The following is a 20235-nucleotide window of genomic DNA, read 5'->3' as shown; positions in this document are numbered from 1 at the left end:
CATAAATACACCTGTTATTATCATGTTATATGCATTCTTATATCCCGCTCCTCCTTCAAAAAGGTTACCACGACTACGGTCCACCAGAAAAAAAACTCAAATACCAGTTGGCGACATCTTCGGCTCATTTACATTCCCTGTCACATCTGCTTAATGTTTGTTTGGTGGTTTCCTGTGATCCTGTAGGCTATTTATAGGCTGTGTAAATTAGTTTGCTACTTGCAGCGAATCTGCTGCATTGCCTCCTCACAGCCTGTTTTTCGGCGCTCTGAATCATCGCCAGCATTTCAGATTTCAGATGAACTTAATTTGCCACTTTGTCTCAATTTAAGTGAGACAAATTGGCAAATGAGTCTGATTATCAGGCGGGCTTGAATGTTGCAAAAAATAAAACACTGTTAATCGGAAGCCTGAAGACAAGCTGCAGAAAGTCGAACATATATTGTTCTCCGCGTCCGATAACTGTTCCTAATCTGTTAGTTAGCTCTTATTTGGACTCCATTTAAGCTAAAGGAAATGTTTCCTGCAGCCCGGGGATGTAATGCAACGTTCTGGTTGCATTTATTGTTTCCAATCAAATACACTGAGGGAAAAGTGAGCAATTAATTAAAAAAATGTATTCAGGTTGTGAATCGCTAGAAGGTGAGTTATCCCAGAGCAGATCTTGGCTTTGACAGATCTGCGTCACGTGTGAGTATTTGTATGGTTTTGGTTTTAGTCTGTCTGTGAATGAATAGGATGTGGATTGGCTCCAATCACTCAACCCACGCTAGTCCTGCTGTGTATGGAAGCCTCGGCTGATTCACGAGAGGGAAAAAAAAAGAAAGAAAGAAAAACGTCTTTCTCCGTCTCCCTCCTCCACCCTCTGTCTCTGCACCTTCTGCCTCTTTCATTCTTGTATTCTCGCTTTGCTACCTTCACTCCGATCTTTCTTCTCTTTTCATGCTCCTTTTCTCTCTGCCTACATCTTGTCTGATTCCACTTACTGTACATCTTCCTCCCGCCCACCAACTGTCTATAATGTTTTCCTTTTTTCTCCATGTTAGGTGCAGCACCTCCCCAGGAGCAGAGCGAGGCAACCCACATCACAGATGATGACCCTGATGAGGAGGCGGAGGAAGAAGAAGAGGAGCTTACGCCTGTCGCTGAAAAAGATGCCCCTATTCCCCCCGCCTCAGAGGAAGGCAGCGGAGATCCAACACAAGCAGAGGTTGAGCCAGAAGAGGCAGAGGAGGAAGAGGGATTAAAAGGGAGAGAGAATGAGAATGAGGAGGAGGAAACAGAAGAAAAGGTAGCAGAAGAAGAAGAGGAGGAGGAGGAAGAGGAGGAAGAAGAAGAAGACGAAGAAGAAGAAGAGGAGGAGGAGGATAAAGAGACAGAGGAGCCAAAGAGTGAGAGCAAAACAGAGCAGGAGGTTGTGGTGGTGGTGGAAGAAGAGGTTTCAAAGAAGCAAGAGGGGGAGGAGGAGGACGAAGAAGAAGAAGATGAGGAAGAGGAGGAGGAAGATGAGGATGATGACACGACTACTGACCTCCTCACAGATAACACCTCCCCCATCAAACCCCACATCAATAAAACCAATTCGGTCAAAACCAACGGCCATGTTTTGTTAGGCTCTGAGGGACTGAAACCAAACCCAGGCACGCCTCCGCCTCCTTCCCCCACCCCAGAGCCTCTTCTCTGCCCCCTGGTGGAGTCTGAGCTCAGCTACACAGACAGGGACAACTCTCTGAGCTCTGGTTATGAGATGTATAACGGCGAGCTTGGAGAGCCAGGACTCACCAATGGCTCCAGTGAGCGGCATCTAGGTACAATTCCCATTTTTCCCGACTTGCCTCTGGATCCCGAGCCAGGAAACACCATTTGTGTTGGTACGGCAGACATTGAAGCAGGACCTTCACCCAACAGCCCCACTGCAGACCGCAGTCGCACCGTGTCCTCCTCGAGCACGGGAGACACACCGAAAGGTAAGATAGGATTATAGCAATTTCAAAACTCAGACTTTAATACTGAGCATGTAAACGACAATGGCTGAAAAATAGTACTGATTTTAATGATAGTGGGTGTAGCAACCATCCGGTGCAGGTATAACATGAAAATTAATATGCCAGATGTGATCAAATTAAAAATGTCAGTAACTGTTTTGTGATGGAGTGATGGGCTAAAGCACTGTGACCACCGCCCACTAATGCACTGTCCACTCCAATCTCTCTCACCCATTGACTCATGCACACCTCTGTCATGTGAAGCACTGAGACATTAGCTCGCATCACCCGCAAAAAAGAGACCAATGACGCTTGGAAATTGCCACAAAGCTTTACTCTTAGACTGCTCCAAATGCTTCGATAGGTGTGCGACCTGACAAAGACACTCACTAAACATTATTAAAGTGGCTCTTGAGATAATTATGACCAGATGAGTTGGACTTTGTTGCTGATTAATGGTTTATCTCTATTTAAACCACTGATGGTCAGGGGTACTCCACAAGAACTGGAGTCAACATCTGGGAACAACAACAAAGTTGCTCTCAACTAAGCTGGATTGGTTTAGTTCATCAGACTCCCCAATAGCTCCAGCACAGAGAGACACCAGCCAAGCAATCTCCTTACAACACAACCATCATATCAAACAACTGCCTAAGAGTTAATTTTAAAGTTTTAGCCGTTGTTGTGTAAGCACTGTGACAATTCACCACATCGGTGTACGTATTAACACAGCACTTCAACATGAGACAATTACTAAAGCACATCGACAGTAGCACTAATTCATTTTATTCATTTCTGCCTCAGTTTGAAACCCATAAAAAAGCCTTTTAATGTTTTTTTTTAATCTGATTTTACTGGTTATTCATGCTATTTGCTTTAGCAGTAAATTCATTTCCCCCATAGCCTGGTGCAAAACTGTTTATTTGAGTTAGTGTTCTTGCTTTGGGTAATAAAAAAGTCCTGACTGGTAAAATAACATTGTTTGTCTGAGCTGAAAGAATACATTTTTATTTCTTTTTTAATACAATATACCATTTACAATTTCTCCTGCTACCACCATTTTTCTTGTTATACAGTCTTGTTATTCACCTCAACAGTGGTTAAAACATTTCAAGCCATCAATACATATGTTTTAGTTCTTGTGCCTCAGAGTTTCTACCATTATTTATTGTTAGGGAACATACAACAGGTAGTATAGTTCATAGAGTTGAAGAAAGGAACCTATATCCCTCTGCTATTGCAGAGGCCTGGGTTCAGCTATGCTCTGGGCATTTCCTACAGCTCTCTCCTCCAGCTTTCCTGTCTACCCTCAACTGTCCCATCACAATAAAAGCTCAAAAGGCCCCCAGAAACACTCAAACATTATTCAAGATCTCACTGAAGTGATTGTCTGAAGTCCTTGTTGTGATTCAGTATCACCAGTTGGCTCTAAACTTTTACTTTAATTACAGGATTTATCTCCAACTTCAAACAAGTCCAAGTCTGAGTAAACTTTGTGCAGTGCAGTGGTTCTAACTACACAACAAATTTAAACTCATTATTATGAACCGTTATCATAAGCTCTTATTGTAGTTGCTTTTGAAGTGTTACTGTTGTCCCATCTTGTTTTTTCATAAACTTTTTATTTTATCTTAGCATATTTGAAATATCACAGCATGATTTTTATATGTAAAATAAACATAATATAACATTCAAACTAAAAATATTATTAATAATAAAAAGTGGAATTTCAATCATTTATTGATCCATTAAAAATATTCCTTCTAAAAGTATATTTTAATATTTAACTTTGAAGCCTAGCAGTGTGTAAAAATAATATCCTGAAATATTAAAAAAAATAAACTGAGCCAATACTACGTGTCAGTTATTTTCATCTGCATTAATCTGATTGCCTTCATATAGTATTGACACGATTTTGTTTTGCTGGACTTCCTCTCAACATTAATTATAAATTTTAATTAAAAATTGAGACCAGCATCTTATGTACTTTTATAGATCGCCCTAACATGAATAACCACTGCTGTGTTTCGAGTTTAACTTCTATTATGTTATTACTATGTAGTATAATATCGTTTCTCATTATTACATTTTAGTGTCCAAATACATTTAGGGTTTTATTTTTTGACCTAACATCCATCTACAGCCTTCTTTTTAGTATCAGTAAATGAATTAAGGTGCCAAATTTCTCATCACATTACTTCTTTACATGGCTTTGTGATACTGTCAGTGGATGCTCATGTAACTTGATGACTGGCGTGATTTCCAGAGAAAAACCTGAAATGATCCTTGTTTTAAATGCACGCCTATTCGAACATTACCATGTATAAACGCTGTCTCTTACTGTATGTTTAATCCTGCGCTGTCCCGTTATGTCCCCTGACAGTCAGAGCCAGAGCTGCAGATCTTCTGATCAACCCTCTAGATCCGCGCAACGCAGACTCTATTCGAGTCAAAATTGCTGATCTTGGAAATGCATGCTGGGTGGTAAGAAAGCAGCTGGAGTTTGATATTATTTCATTTTGACTATTTTTAAATAGTGAAAGGTGAAGCCTTTTATGTTCTGTTGAAGACAAACAGAATAATGAGTTGTACAGAGGCTGTAACCAGAGGTGACCACAGGTGCATTATGCTGTAGTTTTTAAAGACATAATAGCTCACTTTCATACTCAGAGAGGCCTGAGAGTTTCTGGAGGTGTGTTCTGTGTACCCTGTATAAATGATTGTTATTCACTGTAAGAATTCATATTTGAAACCTGTGTAGGCGGGCAAGTCGCCACAGGTTGCACAGGTCCAGATATTTTAATGAGGTTTAGAGAGGAAAACAAGAAGCAGCATAACATCAAACTCCGAGTTTCCTTCAGCGGTCCAATTACAGCTCTGCTTTCAGCAGGCTTTTTTTTTTTGTGTGCAGCAGCCATTATTAGAGACCGGCTGTTGAAACGAATGTACTGGCAGGAGGCGCGTTCCAGCAGCTAACGCCGCTAGAACCCATCGTTCAGATGCGCTAATCTGATCCCAAATCCTGCGCACAACAATTACACACAGTCTCACAAAACAACAGATGAAAGTGTAAATAAAAGCATCCCACACATGTCTAGATCGAGACTGTAACACACACTGAGCCAGCTGCACTCGGCAAGGCAGGACTGCACGGAGAATTTAACAGGGTTTGGTTTCCAAAGATGAAAGACAAGTGGACCCTGATCAGACGAAAACATATCAAGATGTAAGACGGGGACTATGTTTTATTGATAGATCCTAATAAAAATTTTTAGTAACAAATATCCTTCCTCTCCTCTTATTTCGCGGACAGCATAAGCACTTTACAGAGGACATTCAGACAAGGCAGTACCGCTCCATCGAAGTCCTAATAGGAGCGGGTTACAGCACTCCTGCTGACATCTGGAGCACCGCCTGCATGGTGAGGAGAACACACATGAATAACATTATTACATACATATATGCAGCTGTACTAGTTTGCAATCATTCGTTGAGAGGCGTACTCAGTATGTCCTCCTGTAGGCATTTGAGCTGGCCACTGGAGATTACCTGTTTGAGCCTCACTCTGGAGAAGACTACTCCCGCGATGAGGGTGAGTATTTAAATCTTTATGGCACAAACTGTTTTATTTCCAAATATAGGAGCAGCAGCTTCCACTGGAGAATTAATGCTGAATATTTTTAATCTTAAAACTTTAAACTGAATGTTGGAGATGTTTGGTGCAAAGTGTTTAAACTGTTTGATATTACTGCGTAAATAATTAGCTTCACAGTTTTTCTCCACTATTTGATCAACTTTATATAGAAATGTAAAACAGATTTTAAAATAGAACTGAAATCATAAAAGGACGAATAGAATAAATAATTGAAAAAGACTTGAAAAATATACTTTTGTTTATCCCTATGCAATAATGTTGGGGCTTTTGTGTCTTATCGGATAATGGAGAAAAGCTGTAATTTTAAAAAGGTAGTTTGTATTGTTAGCGCTTAAAAAAATTGCCAAAATCAGTTTAGTTTAAAGTTTAGTCAACCCCTCTCCCCACATCCTTCTATCCACTTTAAATTCTGTCCCTTGAATCTGCTGCTGTGCCTCCACACATCCACACCAAGCCCACACTTCAAACCTTAGCCCAACATTAGCCAAGTGTCCTGTGAGATTACGTGTATCTGTTTTCTGGTCTTTCTCCATCCTTTGCATGTGGACTCCAGTTATTAATCATACTAATTCTTCTAAATGTTATGTCTCGCGAAAACATGTCACATTACCAAACTGTGCAGCTTCACCCCCACATTTCTCTTTATCACTTCCCCTCATCTGGTCTTTGATCTGTCTCAGCTCATTGTGCTGTGTTTTCAGGGGGGGGGGGTCTTTTTCCCCTCAGAGCATGTGACACACAGTTGGCTCCCTGCTTCCTGTTCTGCACAGGCAATAAGCCAGTGTCAGTTTTATTCTGGCATGCTTATTTACAGAGGGTCACCTTTGATCTCCCGCTACTGAGGCCAGATTGAAAATCCAGTTCGTTCAGATCTGAATCTAAATACATGTCACTTTATTCATTTCATTTCCTCACCTGTGGAGGCACAGCTCACTAACACACGCTGTTTCCTTTACTGTCTGACTCTTTTTTTTTCCTCCCTCTCTTTATCCCTTCCTTATGCCCCCCCCCCCCCCCCCCCATCTTTTTATACCTCACACTTCCTTTTTTTTTTCAATGTTTTGTACCTGTAATTGTCCCTTTTTTGTATTTACAATGTTCTTACACTGTGTTTCATCCTTCTTTCGATTAATTCTACCGTCTTTGGCTTTACTCTTTTTATATTTCTATTTCTTTGTCAACATTTCCTGCCCCCTTCCTCTTCTTTTTCTTTTTCTCTCTCTCTTCTCCCTCCTCCGACCTGCCTCTCTCCTCCATAGACCACATAGCCCACATCATAGAGCTGCTGGGCTGTATTCCGAGGCACTTTGCGCTCTCCGGAAAATATTCCCGGGAGTTCTTCAACAGAAGAGGTAGCGCTGGCCAGAGAGCTGGTGGGACTGGGACACACGGATGTCTGAGAGGGACAGAAATTATGCACTGGCAGACCATTGTAAAATCAGATTTGAAAGTATGATTAAAACATCGAGAACAAGCTTCTCACTGCATTACCAATCGGTCTCTAAGCGCGTCTGCGGTGTACCCCAAGGCATCAGTGTGTGTCGGTACCATTCAGCCAGTGTATGTGCGTGTTGATGTGTGTGCATGCCGTAATGCTGAACCGTGCTTGTTCCCTCTGTGACGTATGTGGTGGTGGGCAGACCACATCGCTCTGATCATGGAGCTCCTTGGGAAGGTCCCACGCAAAGTGGTCGCTGCTGGGAAGTACAGCCGAGAGTTTTTCACCAAGAAAGGTAAACGACTCCGTGGTTGATGACTGGTTAAGGGTAGTGTGAGCCAAAGGGACAGCGGTAGTGTGTCAGGAGCTGGGCTGTTATAGTTAGCTAAACCAATAGATGTGAAAAAGTAACAACTAAAAGAAAACTAAAATGATTATCTTTTTTTTAAATAACTAAACTAAAACAGAGTTAAACAGGAAATGACCTTACCTTTAGTCTCTGTCAGTGTGGTCAAATTTGTCAACCCAGCAAACATCAGGAGGCATTGATTTGTCTGTTTATTAAGACTGACACATCTGTATGGCATTAAATGTTGTGCTGCCTGTTCTGAACTTCATAAATGCCGACTCAGCAAATACTCCAAATAAATAAAACTATTCATTTAAAACTGAAATGAGCAAACCCGAACCCTCGAAACAAGCAAAAGTAAAATGAATTGACAATAAAACATCAAAATGAAGTGATTTTCAAAGCAGATAAAATAAACAAATGTGTGCAATAAATCTATTTTAAACACTGCCGGATTCTATTAAGTTTCCATAACTTAATAACAAAATAAAAAGGATTTTAAAAGCACTTCTAGAAAACTCCACATGTGCATTTAATAGGAAAAATATCTGTTTTTTAATGATTCTTAAATGATTTTTAAGAATCATTTCTGATCTCTGCTAGTCAGTAAAATTCATACAGAAGGTGATCACTGTCAAGGAGATCGGGTGTTGAATATTTACATTAACTAAATATCTGTAAATTATAAGTTATTATTAACCAGACTGATAAATGTAAGCTTGCTATAATTACCTCTGATTTAAAATCTATGTCACACTTTGATATTTCACATCTGCCTTTCATTCAGTTTTTTTCCCCATGGCACAGACAACACAGTGACATATTTTTATTATATATCCCGACCAACAAATAAGTTTTATATCCTTTGTAAATTCCAAAAGAAACAGTTAAATGTGTTTAATCAGTGCCTCCTATATATCAAAGTTAGGATTAATAGTTTACAGGTTTATGACCAGGTAAAGCCAGTTAAACTAGTAGCAATGACAGTGTATAAGGCTTCTCTCTAGTATGTCATGCACCTCTCTGACCCTACTCACCTGTGAGCATGGTAAGTTCATGGACCTGTGATTGATACAGCTGATAACCCTTGCAATCTCTCACTCACTCTCGTTTTCCTTTCTGCTCATATATTCTTCTTAATGTGTCATGAGACCTGAATATTTCTCCTTTGATCCTGTCTCTATCTGAGGTCTGAGCCTGCACTTGATGTCTCAGTGTTCTCTCTTTTATCTCCGGGTGCTCTGTTAATCGGGTCTGACTTCCTCGCACCGACTCTCTCGCGTCTGCCGAGACGCTTTCGACTGCATGTTGCAGTCAGACGGCCTTGGCAGCTTGTTTACTTCATGTGCACTGATATATTGATTGGAGGCAAAAACACCTGGAAAAACTATACTCTGCATAGGAAAGAATAACAGCTGTAAGGGTTTATCCTGCTAACAAAAACCACATTTCCTAATGAATGTTTGCACAAAGCTGGAGAATTCTTAACAGTTTCCATTCTCCCATCTTGCAGAGGAAAAAGAGGTTACCATGGCAGCCGTGGTTTGAACCGGACCTTCGGTCTCGATCGCTCCGATCATTAATCATTCGCTCACACTTGCTTGCTTCCCTGTCAGACTTGTGTTTTCCTCCTCTCCTGAATAATAGACACCATCCTTTTCTTTTCTCTTCTGTTTCTGTTACCTCACCAGGTCTTTAGCTATTTCTGTCCCTCTTGTACCCTCTGTTATTGTGTATTTTTCTGCCAAGACTCTGCAGGTTTTCACTCCATTGGTACAGCACCTCACTGATTAGCAAACCTTCAAACACACAGAGAGGCAAAGTAATTAGTGAAATCAGCTACTGTTTGGCTGAAGCCTGCATAATCACAGCCTAATGTGGCATCTGATTATATGACCGGTACACCAAAATACCCAGAAAAAAAAAAATATAGATTTGCCTCCAGTAGTATTTTTACATTTTAAAAAAGATTCAGCAGCAACCTCTTCAACTGTTAGATTAACGTTTGCTGTATTGATACCTGCAGCATGCACGTTAATGATGTTAAAGCCTTTTTACACATGAACTCTTAATAATGTTGGTGGGAACATTGTTCACAGCTGCTTTTCTCACATGTAGCAGGAGAAATTTGGCTTGACTGTAGTCACTTCACCGCGACACCTTCTCGCTCACTATGATTGCACCATACATTTACCCGCGTTTTTCTCATATGGCTTCAATCAGACTGCACACACACTCTTTGTACTAGGGAGCTCTCAGGTTAAAGACCATGCAATGTCTGATCTGACAGCATCAGCCGCTGGGTGATGTATGGAAAAGTTCAGGGTTCTGGTAAAAGTCCGAAAACTGATCAAGTCTTGTTCTGAGGTGATAAGCCTGTTTTTACAATAACACTAACACTAAATAAGGACTGGTTGTGTAATGACATGGCAGTGATTAAAGTGTTGTCAGTTTCCTGTTAATGATGCTTGAATCATGACAATGCACGAGAAGCTTCTTTTTAGTAATTGAAAAAATGGTGAGCAGGTTCCTGCACCATTTTAAATATCAAATTGAATGCTTTTCAAGGCATAAAGAAAATTATGTATAACTAGTCACTTCTAGTTGTGTACACAGCTATTCAGTAATCCCTACAGCAAGTGGATATTTGGAGATCACAATATATCGACAGGGACCAATATATTGGCTAATACTGGCTATTTGATCATATCTTGGTAACATTTATAATGTTCAATCCATGAATATTTAAAAAGTAGATGAAAAGAGATGAAAGAAACACCCTTCAGACATGTTATGAGTGCTAATATTGCATAATTTGTCCATAAGAGGCCACTCCTGGAACTTCCCTGTTAGCCTTACACATAAACAACCAGCTGATTGGAGCAGAGGTAGAGTGTAAACAAGTAATCCACAAAAAATGTTATTTTTAAATTGCATTGCAATAGTTTCTTAGTGAGCACTCACAAATAACTACACAGATAGCGTTAGGTTTAAAATAAAAACCACAAAGCATGCTTTTCACTTTAACTTAATAAAGTTATTTCCGACTGCCATGTTTCCTACCAATGTGTCAAGTTTAATCACACATGGTGTATAACAGTTTTATTTGTTTAAAGCAATTTCACAACAACAGTAATCTCTGATTATTCCTTATGAGCAAGACTTTGGAATGCTGTCAACTTTTTCTGCTGCATTTTCTTTAAATAATTCTGAACAGAAATTAAACTGTTTTTGTAACGAGATGTTGCTGCTGAATTATCAGGATTTCACTGATGTGGGCACCATTGTTTTTTTTCTAACTCCACTGTTCTGGAGAAAAGGCAGAAATCTCAGAGGCCAAAGCTAAAGCTGTACTATCTGCATGTCTGGGTGTTTCTAGAGTTAAAGGATACGGCTGGTGGTGTTTTGTATTTTTCCTCGTGATCAGCAAATCCCAGAAAAAAGCCAAAAACAACTATGCCGCAGTCACATCTCTTAGTTTTAGCAGATTAACACACAGTTTGTGCTCTGCCAAGTACCGAAACAAAACGATGGTGAAAATAAGCAGGATTTGGCTACAGATTCCAGATCTTGCTTATTTTCATGTTTTTTCTGGTATTTGTGGAAAGCAAGTCAACATTATATACCACCAGTCTTTTTCCTTTACTCAAGAAATCCTTTTTTTAAATTTGTTGGGACCAACATTTTTCAAACGTTCCAGTTCATCCTACCATGCCAGTGACTCTGCTGTGTGTGGCCTTCTGCAGGTGAACTGCGGCACATCACCAAGCTGAAGCCGTGGTCCCTGTTTGACGTGCTGGTGGAGAAGTACGGCTGGTCGCACGAAGACGCCGGTCAGTTCACTCACTTCCTTCTGCCCATGCTGGAGATGGTGCCTGAGAAGAGGGCCTCGGCCGGCGAATGCCTCAATCACCCGTGGCTCAACTCCTAGCCACAAACACTGAGCAACGCCCTCCTCCTCTTCCCCGCTGCCCACCCAACAGTTAGCCCAAACACCACCCCCACCCTGGTGGCAGCCTTTGGAACCCCGATGTGGAAAGAAGCTGGCAACAGATGAGAAGGACCTCCTTAATGCATTATCTCACATATCCATTTCATGCTTACCTGAAAATGCTTAACCTCCCACATTTCTTTTCCCAAAAGGAATGTAAAGACGAACTTGTGGAGATAAAATGACAAAAACAATCAGACTGTTGGAGGATGAATGCTGCCCACTTTGGAAAAGGGAGAAGTTGGGCTCTGCCTGAAAGAAATGTGCTTTCTTCTCTTTTTCTGCCGTCAGGATGCCGGTCAGTCTCTTACATCTGTCTGTCTCTTCCTAATTATAATTTTTTTAAAAATCTGTCTCGGGCGATGGACAGCTGCTGATCTTCTCAGTATTTTGAAAGAAAAGTCAACAAGTAGCCTTGATGTATTGCTGATGGCCCACAGCTCCATCTGCCATGACCTTTACACAGCCAGGGCCTCAAACTCAGATGAGTGTGTGTGTGTGTGTGTGTGTGTGTGTGTGTGTGTGTGTGTGTGTGTGTGTGTGTGTGTGTGTGTGTGTGTGTGTGTGTGTGTGCGCATCTTATTGAGCATGTGTGAAAATGAGCGTACGTGCCTGCGCTTAAGATCTGCCTACACAGACCCTCGTCTTTTTTCCCCAATCTAACTTCCTTTCCTAACCATGGAAGAAGTTCCCATATCAAACTCCGAGTTTACACCCTAATTTCTTCCAGGAATCCCAAAACACCCATGTGACCTGTTTGTTTCCCCACATTGCCTCTCTCCCCTTCCTAAATGAGCGTCATGATCCTGCCCGGGGACTGCTGCAGAAAGCTGGAGGGCAGCCAGTCCTCCAGGGGGCAGCACACTGAAAAGGAGGACAGAAACAGTGTGGGCTGTGCAAAAATACAATCAGTTCAACAAAGAGGAGAACTGCTTGGTCTTTAGAGACTCTTTTTAACAATGCATGGAGAAGACTGAAGGAGCAGCATGAAGGATTATGAGAAACAAATGATGGATGCTTTGTTTCCTGTTTCATCACACCTCTTGGACATTCTGTTAGAAAGATTTACATTAGGTTAGGATATTTGGTGCCCCCATCCCTCCGCCCCCAAAATGAAGGTGGCTACTTTACAGTCCCCTTCTCCACCAGCTTTTGACATTCCTAAATCTTGATCCATCATTCCTTGACTTTTATTCCCGAGAACACTTCTGTTAATTCCTACTGTGGCACGTTTACCAGAACTTATTGGTACTATTCTCCCCTTTTTTGCCCTTATAAAGAAACCCTTTCTTCCCTGAGCTTCTCCAGAAATGGGATGGTCACACGGAGGTTGCACTTGTCTTTGTAGATGTCCTTCAGGGATTTGAAACCTTTGTATATAGAACTGAGATTTGGCAACACAGATAAGCGACCGTGGACAACATTTCAACACGCAAGCATCATTCCAAAAAAACAGAAGAAGAAAGAAAATACAGAGGTGGTTGTTGGCAGAACTTGACTTCCTCTGATATAGTGTTTTTTTGTTTTTGTTTGTTTTTGGGTGGGCTGCCACAGCTCAACCCTGCAGGAATGTTCAGACTGAACTGCGCCACCTGGTGGCTGGACGAGAGTACTGCATTGCCACACTGCTGCTGCTCTCAGTGCCAACACTCCAAGACGTTCCACTGTATCTCTCTACTTAATCCGTAATGCTCTGTCAAACACACAGACAACCACAAACTCGCATCATCACAATTAGTCCAGTTGCCTATTTTTTCGCAATAAATGAAAACAAAAGATGAGTATAAGTAAATGGTGAGATATTTTTAAAAACTATTTAATTCATTTAAAAAAATGGAAAAAAATAAAACTTTTCTCTGGTTGTCGTGACCGTGAACAGAATCTCGTCTTATACTGAGGTGATTGTGTTTGTCTGTTAGAGATGTTTTTATTTCTTCTTTCATTGCAATTATTAATGATGATGATTATTATTATTAAGAGGTTTTGTTTTGTTTTTTTACACTTTGCACCTCTCCCCTCCCTCCCTACTTGAATAGTGCTGCTTTGTCCAGGCCCGTGATGGGGAAAAAAATTCAACAGTTTTGCAATAAAGGATTTTGTGATGAGGTTCTTTTTATTATTTTATTTGGTTTCTTTTTCACCAAAACCTCCTGAACTCACTCTCAGCCATGCTGACTGTTCTTCCTGATGATATTGACAGAATCGCGTCTTGTCTGTTTTTCATTGACAGATTTAATAAAATTGTAAATTAATGGATCCTGTGCCCTTGATGCAGTGAATTTTCTGCTTTGAAGTTGCACTTGGCAGCAGTCGACCTAAACATGTCCGGTGAACTTATGATCGCAAACTAAAGGCATCGAATGAATAGAAAACAAAGTCACTACAGGTTCTCTTTTTATTGACATGAATAACTCACATTCAATCTAATAATTTCAAAAATACACTATATTGCCAAAAGGATTCACTCACCCATCCAAATCATTAGGTGTTCCAAGCACTTCCACTGTCACAGGTCTATAAAGTAATTTCCCCACTCCTAAGTATTTCACAGCAAGCTGTAAGTGGTATTATATTGTGTAATAAGATCATGGGATGCTGAGGTACATAGTGTGCAGAGGTCACCAACTTGCTGCACAGTCAGTCGCTACAGAAATTAGCTCAAGAACAGTGCATAGAGAGCTTCTTGCACAAATGTGCTTCTGGAAATGGTCAAATTCCCACAAACACACTTCTAAACCTTATGGAAAGCCTTCCAAGAAGACTTTAAGCTGTTATAGCGACAAAGGGTGAGCCCACATATTAAACAATATGAAAGTTCAATATGCACGTGAAGGCAGATGAGTCAAAACTTTCTGCAATATAGTGTATGCTACAATACCCAGGTCAGTTTTGTGTGTTACAATTAGTCAACACATTGTCAACCTAGTGTATAAGAATGTGATACAGTACATTGTGATTCACACTGAAGCAAACATGGTCCACTCAATTACATTTTTAGGATTCAATAAAGGATGGAGTGATAATAGATGTCCTGAGATCAATATTAGTCATTAAACATTAAAATGTGCTTTAAAATATCAACATGTGATTTTAGCAGTATTTTGTTTTAGATCGTAAATCCCAACAAATGCCCTCTGGTGCCACTTCCCCCCTCCGACTCAGCCAACAGCCTGCAATAAACTTCAAGGGGTGTAGTGGATATTTTAGTCAAACAGATAACACATTTCCTAATAGGAGTGATAAAAGTGGGAATACCCACAAATTTGACCATATAATGAGGTATATTTTGGTATCACCACTATGGAAATGTGGAGGAGACGTGTATGCCACACAGGAATATCTTGCATTGTAAGCCTAAAGACAAACGTCATGGTATTATTAGGATGTACACATGAACTGTAGATCCACTAAAGGCATACTACGCTTGTGTGTACATTTATTATACAGCTGCTTCCTTTGTGTGTGCATCACAGCAGCGAGGCACAGTTCTTCAACAGCAGGGGTTTGGCTAAATCCAGAATGTCCAAGTTGGGATCGAGAGACCTTCCCAGGCCTTCCAGCACCATGATAGCGAAAATTATTGAGGAAAAGTTGCTCTCCAGCTTGACCTGGAAACACGGTGACAAGCGAAATACATATTTGACAGATAAATAAGATTCTGTTAAGATCAATTTTTTTTTTTTAAAGTATAAAAACCTGGTGATGTTATACCTTGTGTTTGATGAGTAGGCCAAAGACTCTGGAAAGTAAGTCGGCTACCTGGACCTGCAAGCAAAGAAAACAAACCCCAGCAAAGAACTATGTAACCACTATTAAAAATCACTGATTATGTAGTGAAGCCTGTCCATAGTGTTAACATTTGTGTTAACTTTCCTCATATCTCCAAAAGTTGATTCTGTTCATCTGGACGTAGCGTTTTGTGGGAGAAACGTTTCATCATCATCCAAGTGACTTCTTCAGTCTCAGCTGACTGCAGGTTTCCCCAATCTTATAAACAGTACATTTGCATAATGACTGAAACCAGCCCACTGAAGGAACAATGGGCTGGGAGGTCAGTTCCTTAATCTTAATTATGCAAATTCTCATGACCATTGATCAACAACCACTGACCAAAACCCACTGATCAATGGCCATGAGTACCAGTCACAGAGTTGGGGAATGGCTGCAATCACAGCATTGTAAGATGGCGAAAGATGTACCCTTAGGCCCCCTCCTCGATTCAGAGATGGTCTTTCCCTTTTCATGTAAATGGCCTCCTTGACTCCGCGCTCAAACCAGCGTTCCTCCCTGTCCTGTACATCCTCATCCTTGAAAGAGTGTCCACTGGCCTGTAGGTGTAAATAGACTGCATAGCCCTGGCCTGACGAGGTAGCTCTTCTGTGTTGTGCCATCCGCTTCGCCAGAGGTTGTTTGGTTTCCCCGATGTATAAATCCTGGCAATCCTCCTGGCACTTAACAGCGTACACTATGTTACTCTGTGTCAGGGGACCCGATCCTCGGGGTAGACCAAGTTTTGGCGCAGCGTGTTTTGGGGTTTAAAAGGTTTTCGCTTGGGCAGCGGTTTTCCTTCTCTCCTGGATCGACTGGAGCTTTCTTTAGTTGCCTTTCCAGCTTTGACAAAAGTCCAGCTGGGATAACCACATTTACTCAGGGCCTTCTTGATGTGCTGTTCTTCTGCTTCCCTGGCCGCTGTGTCAGTGGGGATGGTGTTCGCTCTGTGTTGTAGCGTCCTAATGACACCCAGTTTGTGCTCCAGTGGATGATGAGAGTCAAACCTTAAATACTGATCCGTATGTGTAGGTTTACGGTACACGTCAGCTTTTAGATGTCCCCCATTACTGACGGAAACCTCACAGTCTAAGAAGGCTAACCTGCCACAGGAATTAGGATCCCAACGAGGATTAAGGAACTGACCTCCCAGCCCATTGTTCCTTCAGTGGGCTGGTTTCAGTCATTATGCAAATGTACTGTTTATAAGATTGGGGAAACCTGCAGTCAGCTGAGACTGAAGAAGTCACTTGGATGAGTGACGAAACGTTTCTCCCACAAAATGCTACGTCCAGATGAACAGAATCAACTTTTGGAGATTTACTTTCCTGGATGATTGAGAATGCATCAAGAAACTTTCCTCATAGTTTACGTAACTTCCACATACAAATACGATAAAGACATTGACTCCACACACAAAAATGAAAACCAATAACTGATTTGAGTTTGGATTGGCCAAATTCACAACAGCTTTGGTTTTGGATTTTTATGATCAGGCCTCTCGTACAGTTTATTGCTTCACTAGAAGGTTTTTAGATAAGAATAGTTTTGCATGAATTTATGTTGAGGCCAATTTATTTTATCTACACATTTTCATTTTTCAGAAAGCTGTAGTGAAGAGGAAAACGATTAAAAATTCTAAAAGCAAACAATACAGATACAAAATAGACATGTATCAAGTTGCTGGAATCACAAAAGGAGTGCTAAATTTAAAAATAAAAGTATTCTATAATATTATAATGTCTTCTACTGTATTACATTAACCACCATCATCATCCTGGTCATAACACACACAATGCAAATGTTGGTTCATACCTTTCCCAGTGAGAGGGTGTTGCTGCTGAGGGCATGATCCACCAGCTCAGCCATCTCCTTTTTAAACAGCGCGGCATCCTTGCACTCATTAGCTCGGGCATGATTCAGAATCAACTCTGCCACACGCTCACCCTGGGACAAAAAAAAAAAAAAAAAAAAAAGCCACACAAGAAATTCTGTGACTGTTTCATGGGTGGTGGTGTACAAATGACCAAAGCTGTGTCACTGTTCAAACACTTATCGTCATTGCAGATTAGTTAAAGACTGTTCTCATTCACATTTAGGCAGCTTATACATTGATGTTCTTCACAGTTTCATTCAGACACCCCCACAACACTTAGTCTTAAGTGCTGTAGGCACTTTACATAAAATGGCACAAAGTACATCTTAAAGAAGCTATAAAATTTTCCTGCATCGGTTCCTACCTGACGCAGCACCACAGCTGTGAAGACAGCCTTAAAGTTGGCAAGGTCACGGTCACTGAGCTGGGCTACAATGCCAGCATCCAACAAGACCAGCTGGATCGGACACGGCGGTGGCCTGACACTGACCACCACCGTGTCCAACAAATCAGTGAGCGTGGTTTTCCCATGGTGCTCCCCTGAAATACCAGTACCGTCTCCCGAGCCAGCGAGAGGACCCTGACACTGGACAAGTATGTTGCCTGGATGAAGATCCCCATGGACGAAGTTATCCAAAAAAACCTGGAATAAAGAAGTTTACATTGTCACATGATAGCATTCTGCACACATCCTTAAGTATATAAAACATTTATCGTTTACACCAATTGCCTTGGGTTGTGGATCTTACCATTTTCAGCAGCGTGTCTACTCCCATCTTGGCTATCCTCTGCTTCACTTCCTTGGGTACCTCGGAGCTCAAGTAGTTTGAAATGGGTTCACTCTCCTGAAAAGGAGGCTGAATATTAACTGAACTATACTGTCATCAGTTAATGACCTCAATTACTTGCAGATCATTATACTCACTTCAAAGGTTTCCACTAAGATGCTTCTGGTGACAAATGGTCGCAAAGGAGTAGGGAACTTTACATAATCAAAATCACGGAAATTCGTCTGGAAACGCTCTATGTTTCTGGCTTCAAAACGGAGATCAATCTAAAACGCATGGAAATCGCACCTAACTGTGACCTGTCTTAGTACACAGAATGCTAAAGCTCTATTTAAAAGTCATGTGCAAAGTCAAAAAAACGCTTGTGCCAGGTTAAATGTAGGAGTCTGAATATTTTTACATCACCTGTTTGGTCATGAGCTTCTCAAACTCCTCCACTATCTCACAAATACTGAGCCATTTGAGTCCAGGCAGGCAGTGCAGAAGCCAACTACCTGCTTTCATGAGCAACAGGTCTATCTCCACTTGTCTCCTCACTCCTGGATGGACCACCTACAACGAATCGGATACAATTTATACACACCCAACATAACGTGCAAGAAAAAGAAGGAAAAAAATAAATCATACAGCATGTTCTCCTTTATTTACACTCCATGACTGTGATGTGAATCTGTAGGAGAGGAAACAATCTTGCAAGACTGACCTTGATTGCCACAGGTATCAGGCGCTCCTCCTGCTGACCATCTAGAAGACTTTTGTCCTCACTGCTCTCTTCCTCCCCACTCCCCCTCCAGAGCTGCCTCAGAGATCTTGCCATGCCCCCTAAACCAGGGATCTCCCAGGCTTCCAACAAATCGTCTTTTTCCATCTCCTCTACTATTGATTGGAAAGCTGGGTCCTCCACTTGGTCCACCCTGGCCCAGCCTCGGTATACCTGTGCAATGCATCCTGATCCCACTGGTTCTTTACTCCGAAACACCAAAACCCTTCTCCAGCCCTCCCCAAAAGCCCGCCGGAGGCACTGCTTGGTATGAGCCCAGGAGTGAGGGCGTACCTTGACGTGGAGCCTGGAGAAACGGTTGCAGAAATCTTGAGAGAAGATGTCTCGTCTAGTACTAGCCCACTGCCCCAGCTTGATGAAAGTAGGACCAGAGGTCTCAGTCACCCACAGCAAAGCATCGAGCCAATGAGGCATCCAGCGGGTAAACACCAGAACCAAGGGGTAAAGGAGAAGAAGGGGGACAAATTTGAAGAGCAGGACCAACGCCCGGAAGCTGAGGCGAAGAAAAAATATAAGTCTGTGCACTTGGATTTTAGCCAAAGACTTTTTTTCCGAAGCCTGGGGTTGAACAAGAACTTCCTGGCATCTGACTGCACTTAAAGAACCGTTGACTGCACCCCAACATAGCAGTGTAATCTTGGGTATGCGGGTTAAAATCTGCCCCCTTCTAACAAAACCGGATCTGGTGTTCTGAATGAGTCCAAGTCTTGCAAAGGAGCCTGCTCTCTGCAAAGTGCACCTCAAGCTGAGGAGGGCTCCTCTTGCTCCAAGGGCTATCGTGATCATAATGTCACACAGCTGCTAGCTCAGTCCAGCAGCTGAACGGATCCACATGTGCTAGTTTTGTATTGCGAAACACCTTTTAGGAGTCATCTGTAAAATATAATCTTTGCTCTCTTGGTAAACACTGCAGGTTTTACCCAGAGGATTACACTTTAAAGTAAAGATGCAAACTAGATTGGCGCTACAATAGGCTACAAGCATACTTAGCTATTTTTCTACAATTTGGTAGCAATATTTGAACTTACGGTACTCGGTAGTTACTGCAGTTTCTTGACAGACGAGAAGAAACTCGATGACTCTTTTTACTTATGTGGACAAACCGGACATTTAATGCTTCAGCTGGCGTTGCTGTGCCAGCTAATTAAATGTGGATTTCCTCGTTCCCATTGATAACACAACATCTATGGAAACATTGCACTGACAGAGTACGTCCGGATATGACGCTATAGCAACAAGGTCACGTGGTTTTATCTTAAAGGTGCAGTGACAATCACGAAAAAAACTTTCAGCGTTTCAAAACAAAAATTAAAACACGTTTAGTTTCTCGTGTCTACACTTCTTATCCCACACATCGTGTCACGCTTCTGTATTTAAGAAATTATAATTTTTCTCAACTTAACTTGCAGAAGCAATGGCTCAAATTAACCTCCGTATTGCGCGTGCGCAGTCTGTTGTAGGCGCTTCTTGCTATTATTATTTGCAAAAGCACACGATTAATAATACTAGAAAATGAATTTTCTGAAGAAACTGCAGTGTGAATGCTGATAGCTGAATGTTTTTGAGCTAAAATGAAATAACTGCTGAATGTTAAGTTAAAAATG

The 20235-nt window shown here is 41.4% G+C and overlaps 2 protein-coding genes across 9 annotated transcripts in view; one reads left to right on the top strand and one right to left on the bottom strand.

Moving 5' to 3' along the window:
- Positions 1–13674, top strand: part of srpk2 (SRSF protein kinase 2) — a 73134-nt gene extending 59460 nt beyond the window's left edge. For 3 of the 7 annotated variants that reach the window (XM_080303813.1, XM_026175326.2, XM_026175327.2), the window contains 7 exons: positions 1047–1967; positions 4369–4469; positions 5299–5406; positions 5508–5577; positions 6900–6992; positions 7281–7373; positions 11174–13674. In XM_080303813.1, the coding sequence (XP_080159939.1) occupies positions 1047–1967; positions 4369–4469; positions 5299–5406; positions 5508–5577; positions 6900–6992; positions 7281–7373; positions 11174–11358 (1571 nt within the window). In that variant the 3' untranslated portion in view covers positions 11359–13674. The remainder of the gene's footprint in view (positions 1–1046; positions 1968–4368; positions 4470–5298; positions 5407–5507; positions 5578–6899; positions 6993–7280; positions 7374–11173) is intronic. The other 4 variants (XM_080303815.1, XM_026175328.2, XM_080303814.1 and 1 more) reach the window with 2 other exon arrangements.
- A 121-nt stretch (positions 13675–13795) lies between these two features.
- On the bottom strand, positions 13796–19867 carry adck2 (aarF domain containing kinase 2). Of its 2 annotated transcripts, XM_026175323.2 has the most exons (8): positions 18554–19865; positions 18256–18402; positions 17988–18116; positions 17812–17907; positions 17427–17705; positions 17002–17133; positions 15130–15183; positions 13796–15026 (listed from the first exon to the last, which is right to left on the bottom strand). In XM_026175323.2, the coding sequence occupies exons 1-8, from the start codon at positions 19415–19417 to the stop codon at positions 14886–14888; spliced, it is 1842 nt and encodes a 613-aa protein (XP_026031108.1). In that variant the 5' UTR covers positions 19418–19865; the 3' UTR covers positions 13796–14885. The 2 variants fall into 2 exon arrangements, with proteins under 2 accessions (XP_026031108.1, XP_080159942.1); XM_080303816.1 differs by lacking the exon at positions 17988–18116 and having other exon boundaries at positions 18554–19867.
- Positions 19868–20235: the final 368 nt, after the last annotated feature.

Source organism: Astatotilapia calliptera, chromosome 7 (genome assembly GCF_964374335.1).
Source record: "Astatotilapia calliptera chromosome 7, fAstCal68.1, whole genome shotgun sequence".
Classification (NCBI taxonomy): Eukaryota; Metazoa; Chordata; class Actinopteri; order Cichliformes; family Cichlidae; genus Astatotilapia; species Astatotilapia calliptera.
The sequence above is the reverse complement of the archived record's forward strand: the minus strand, read 5'-3'. Positions and strand labels throughout refer to the sequence as shown.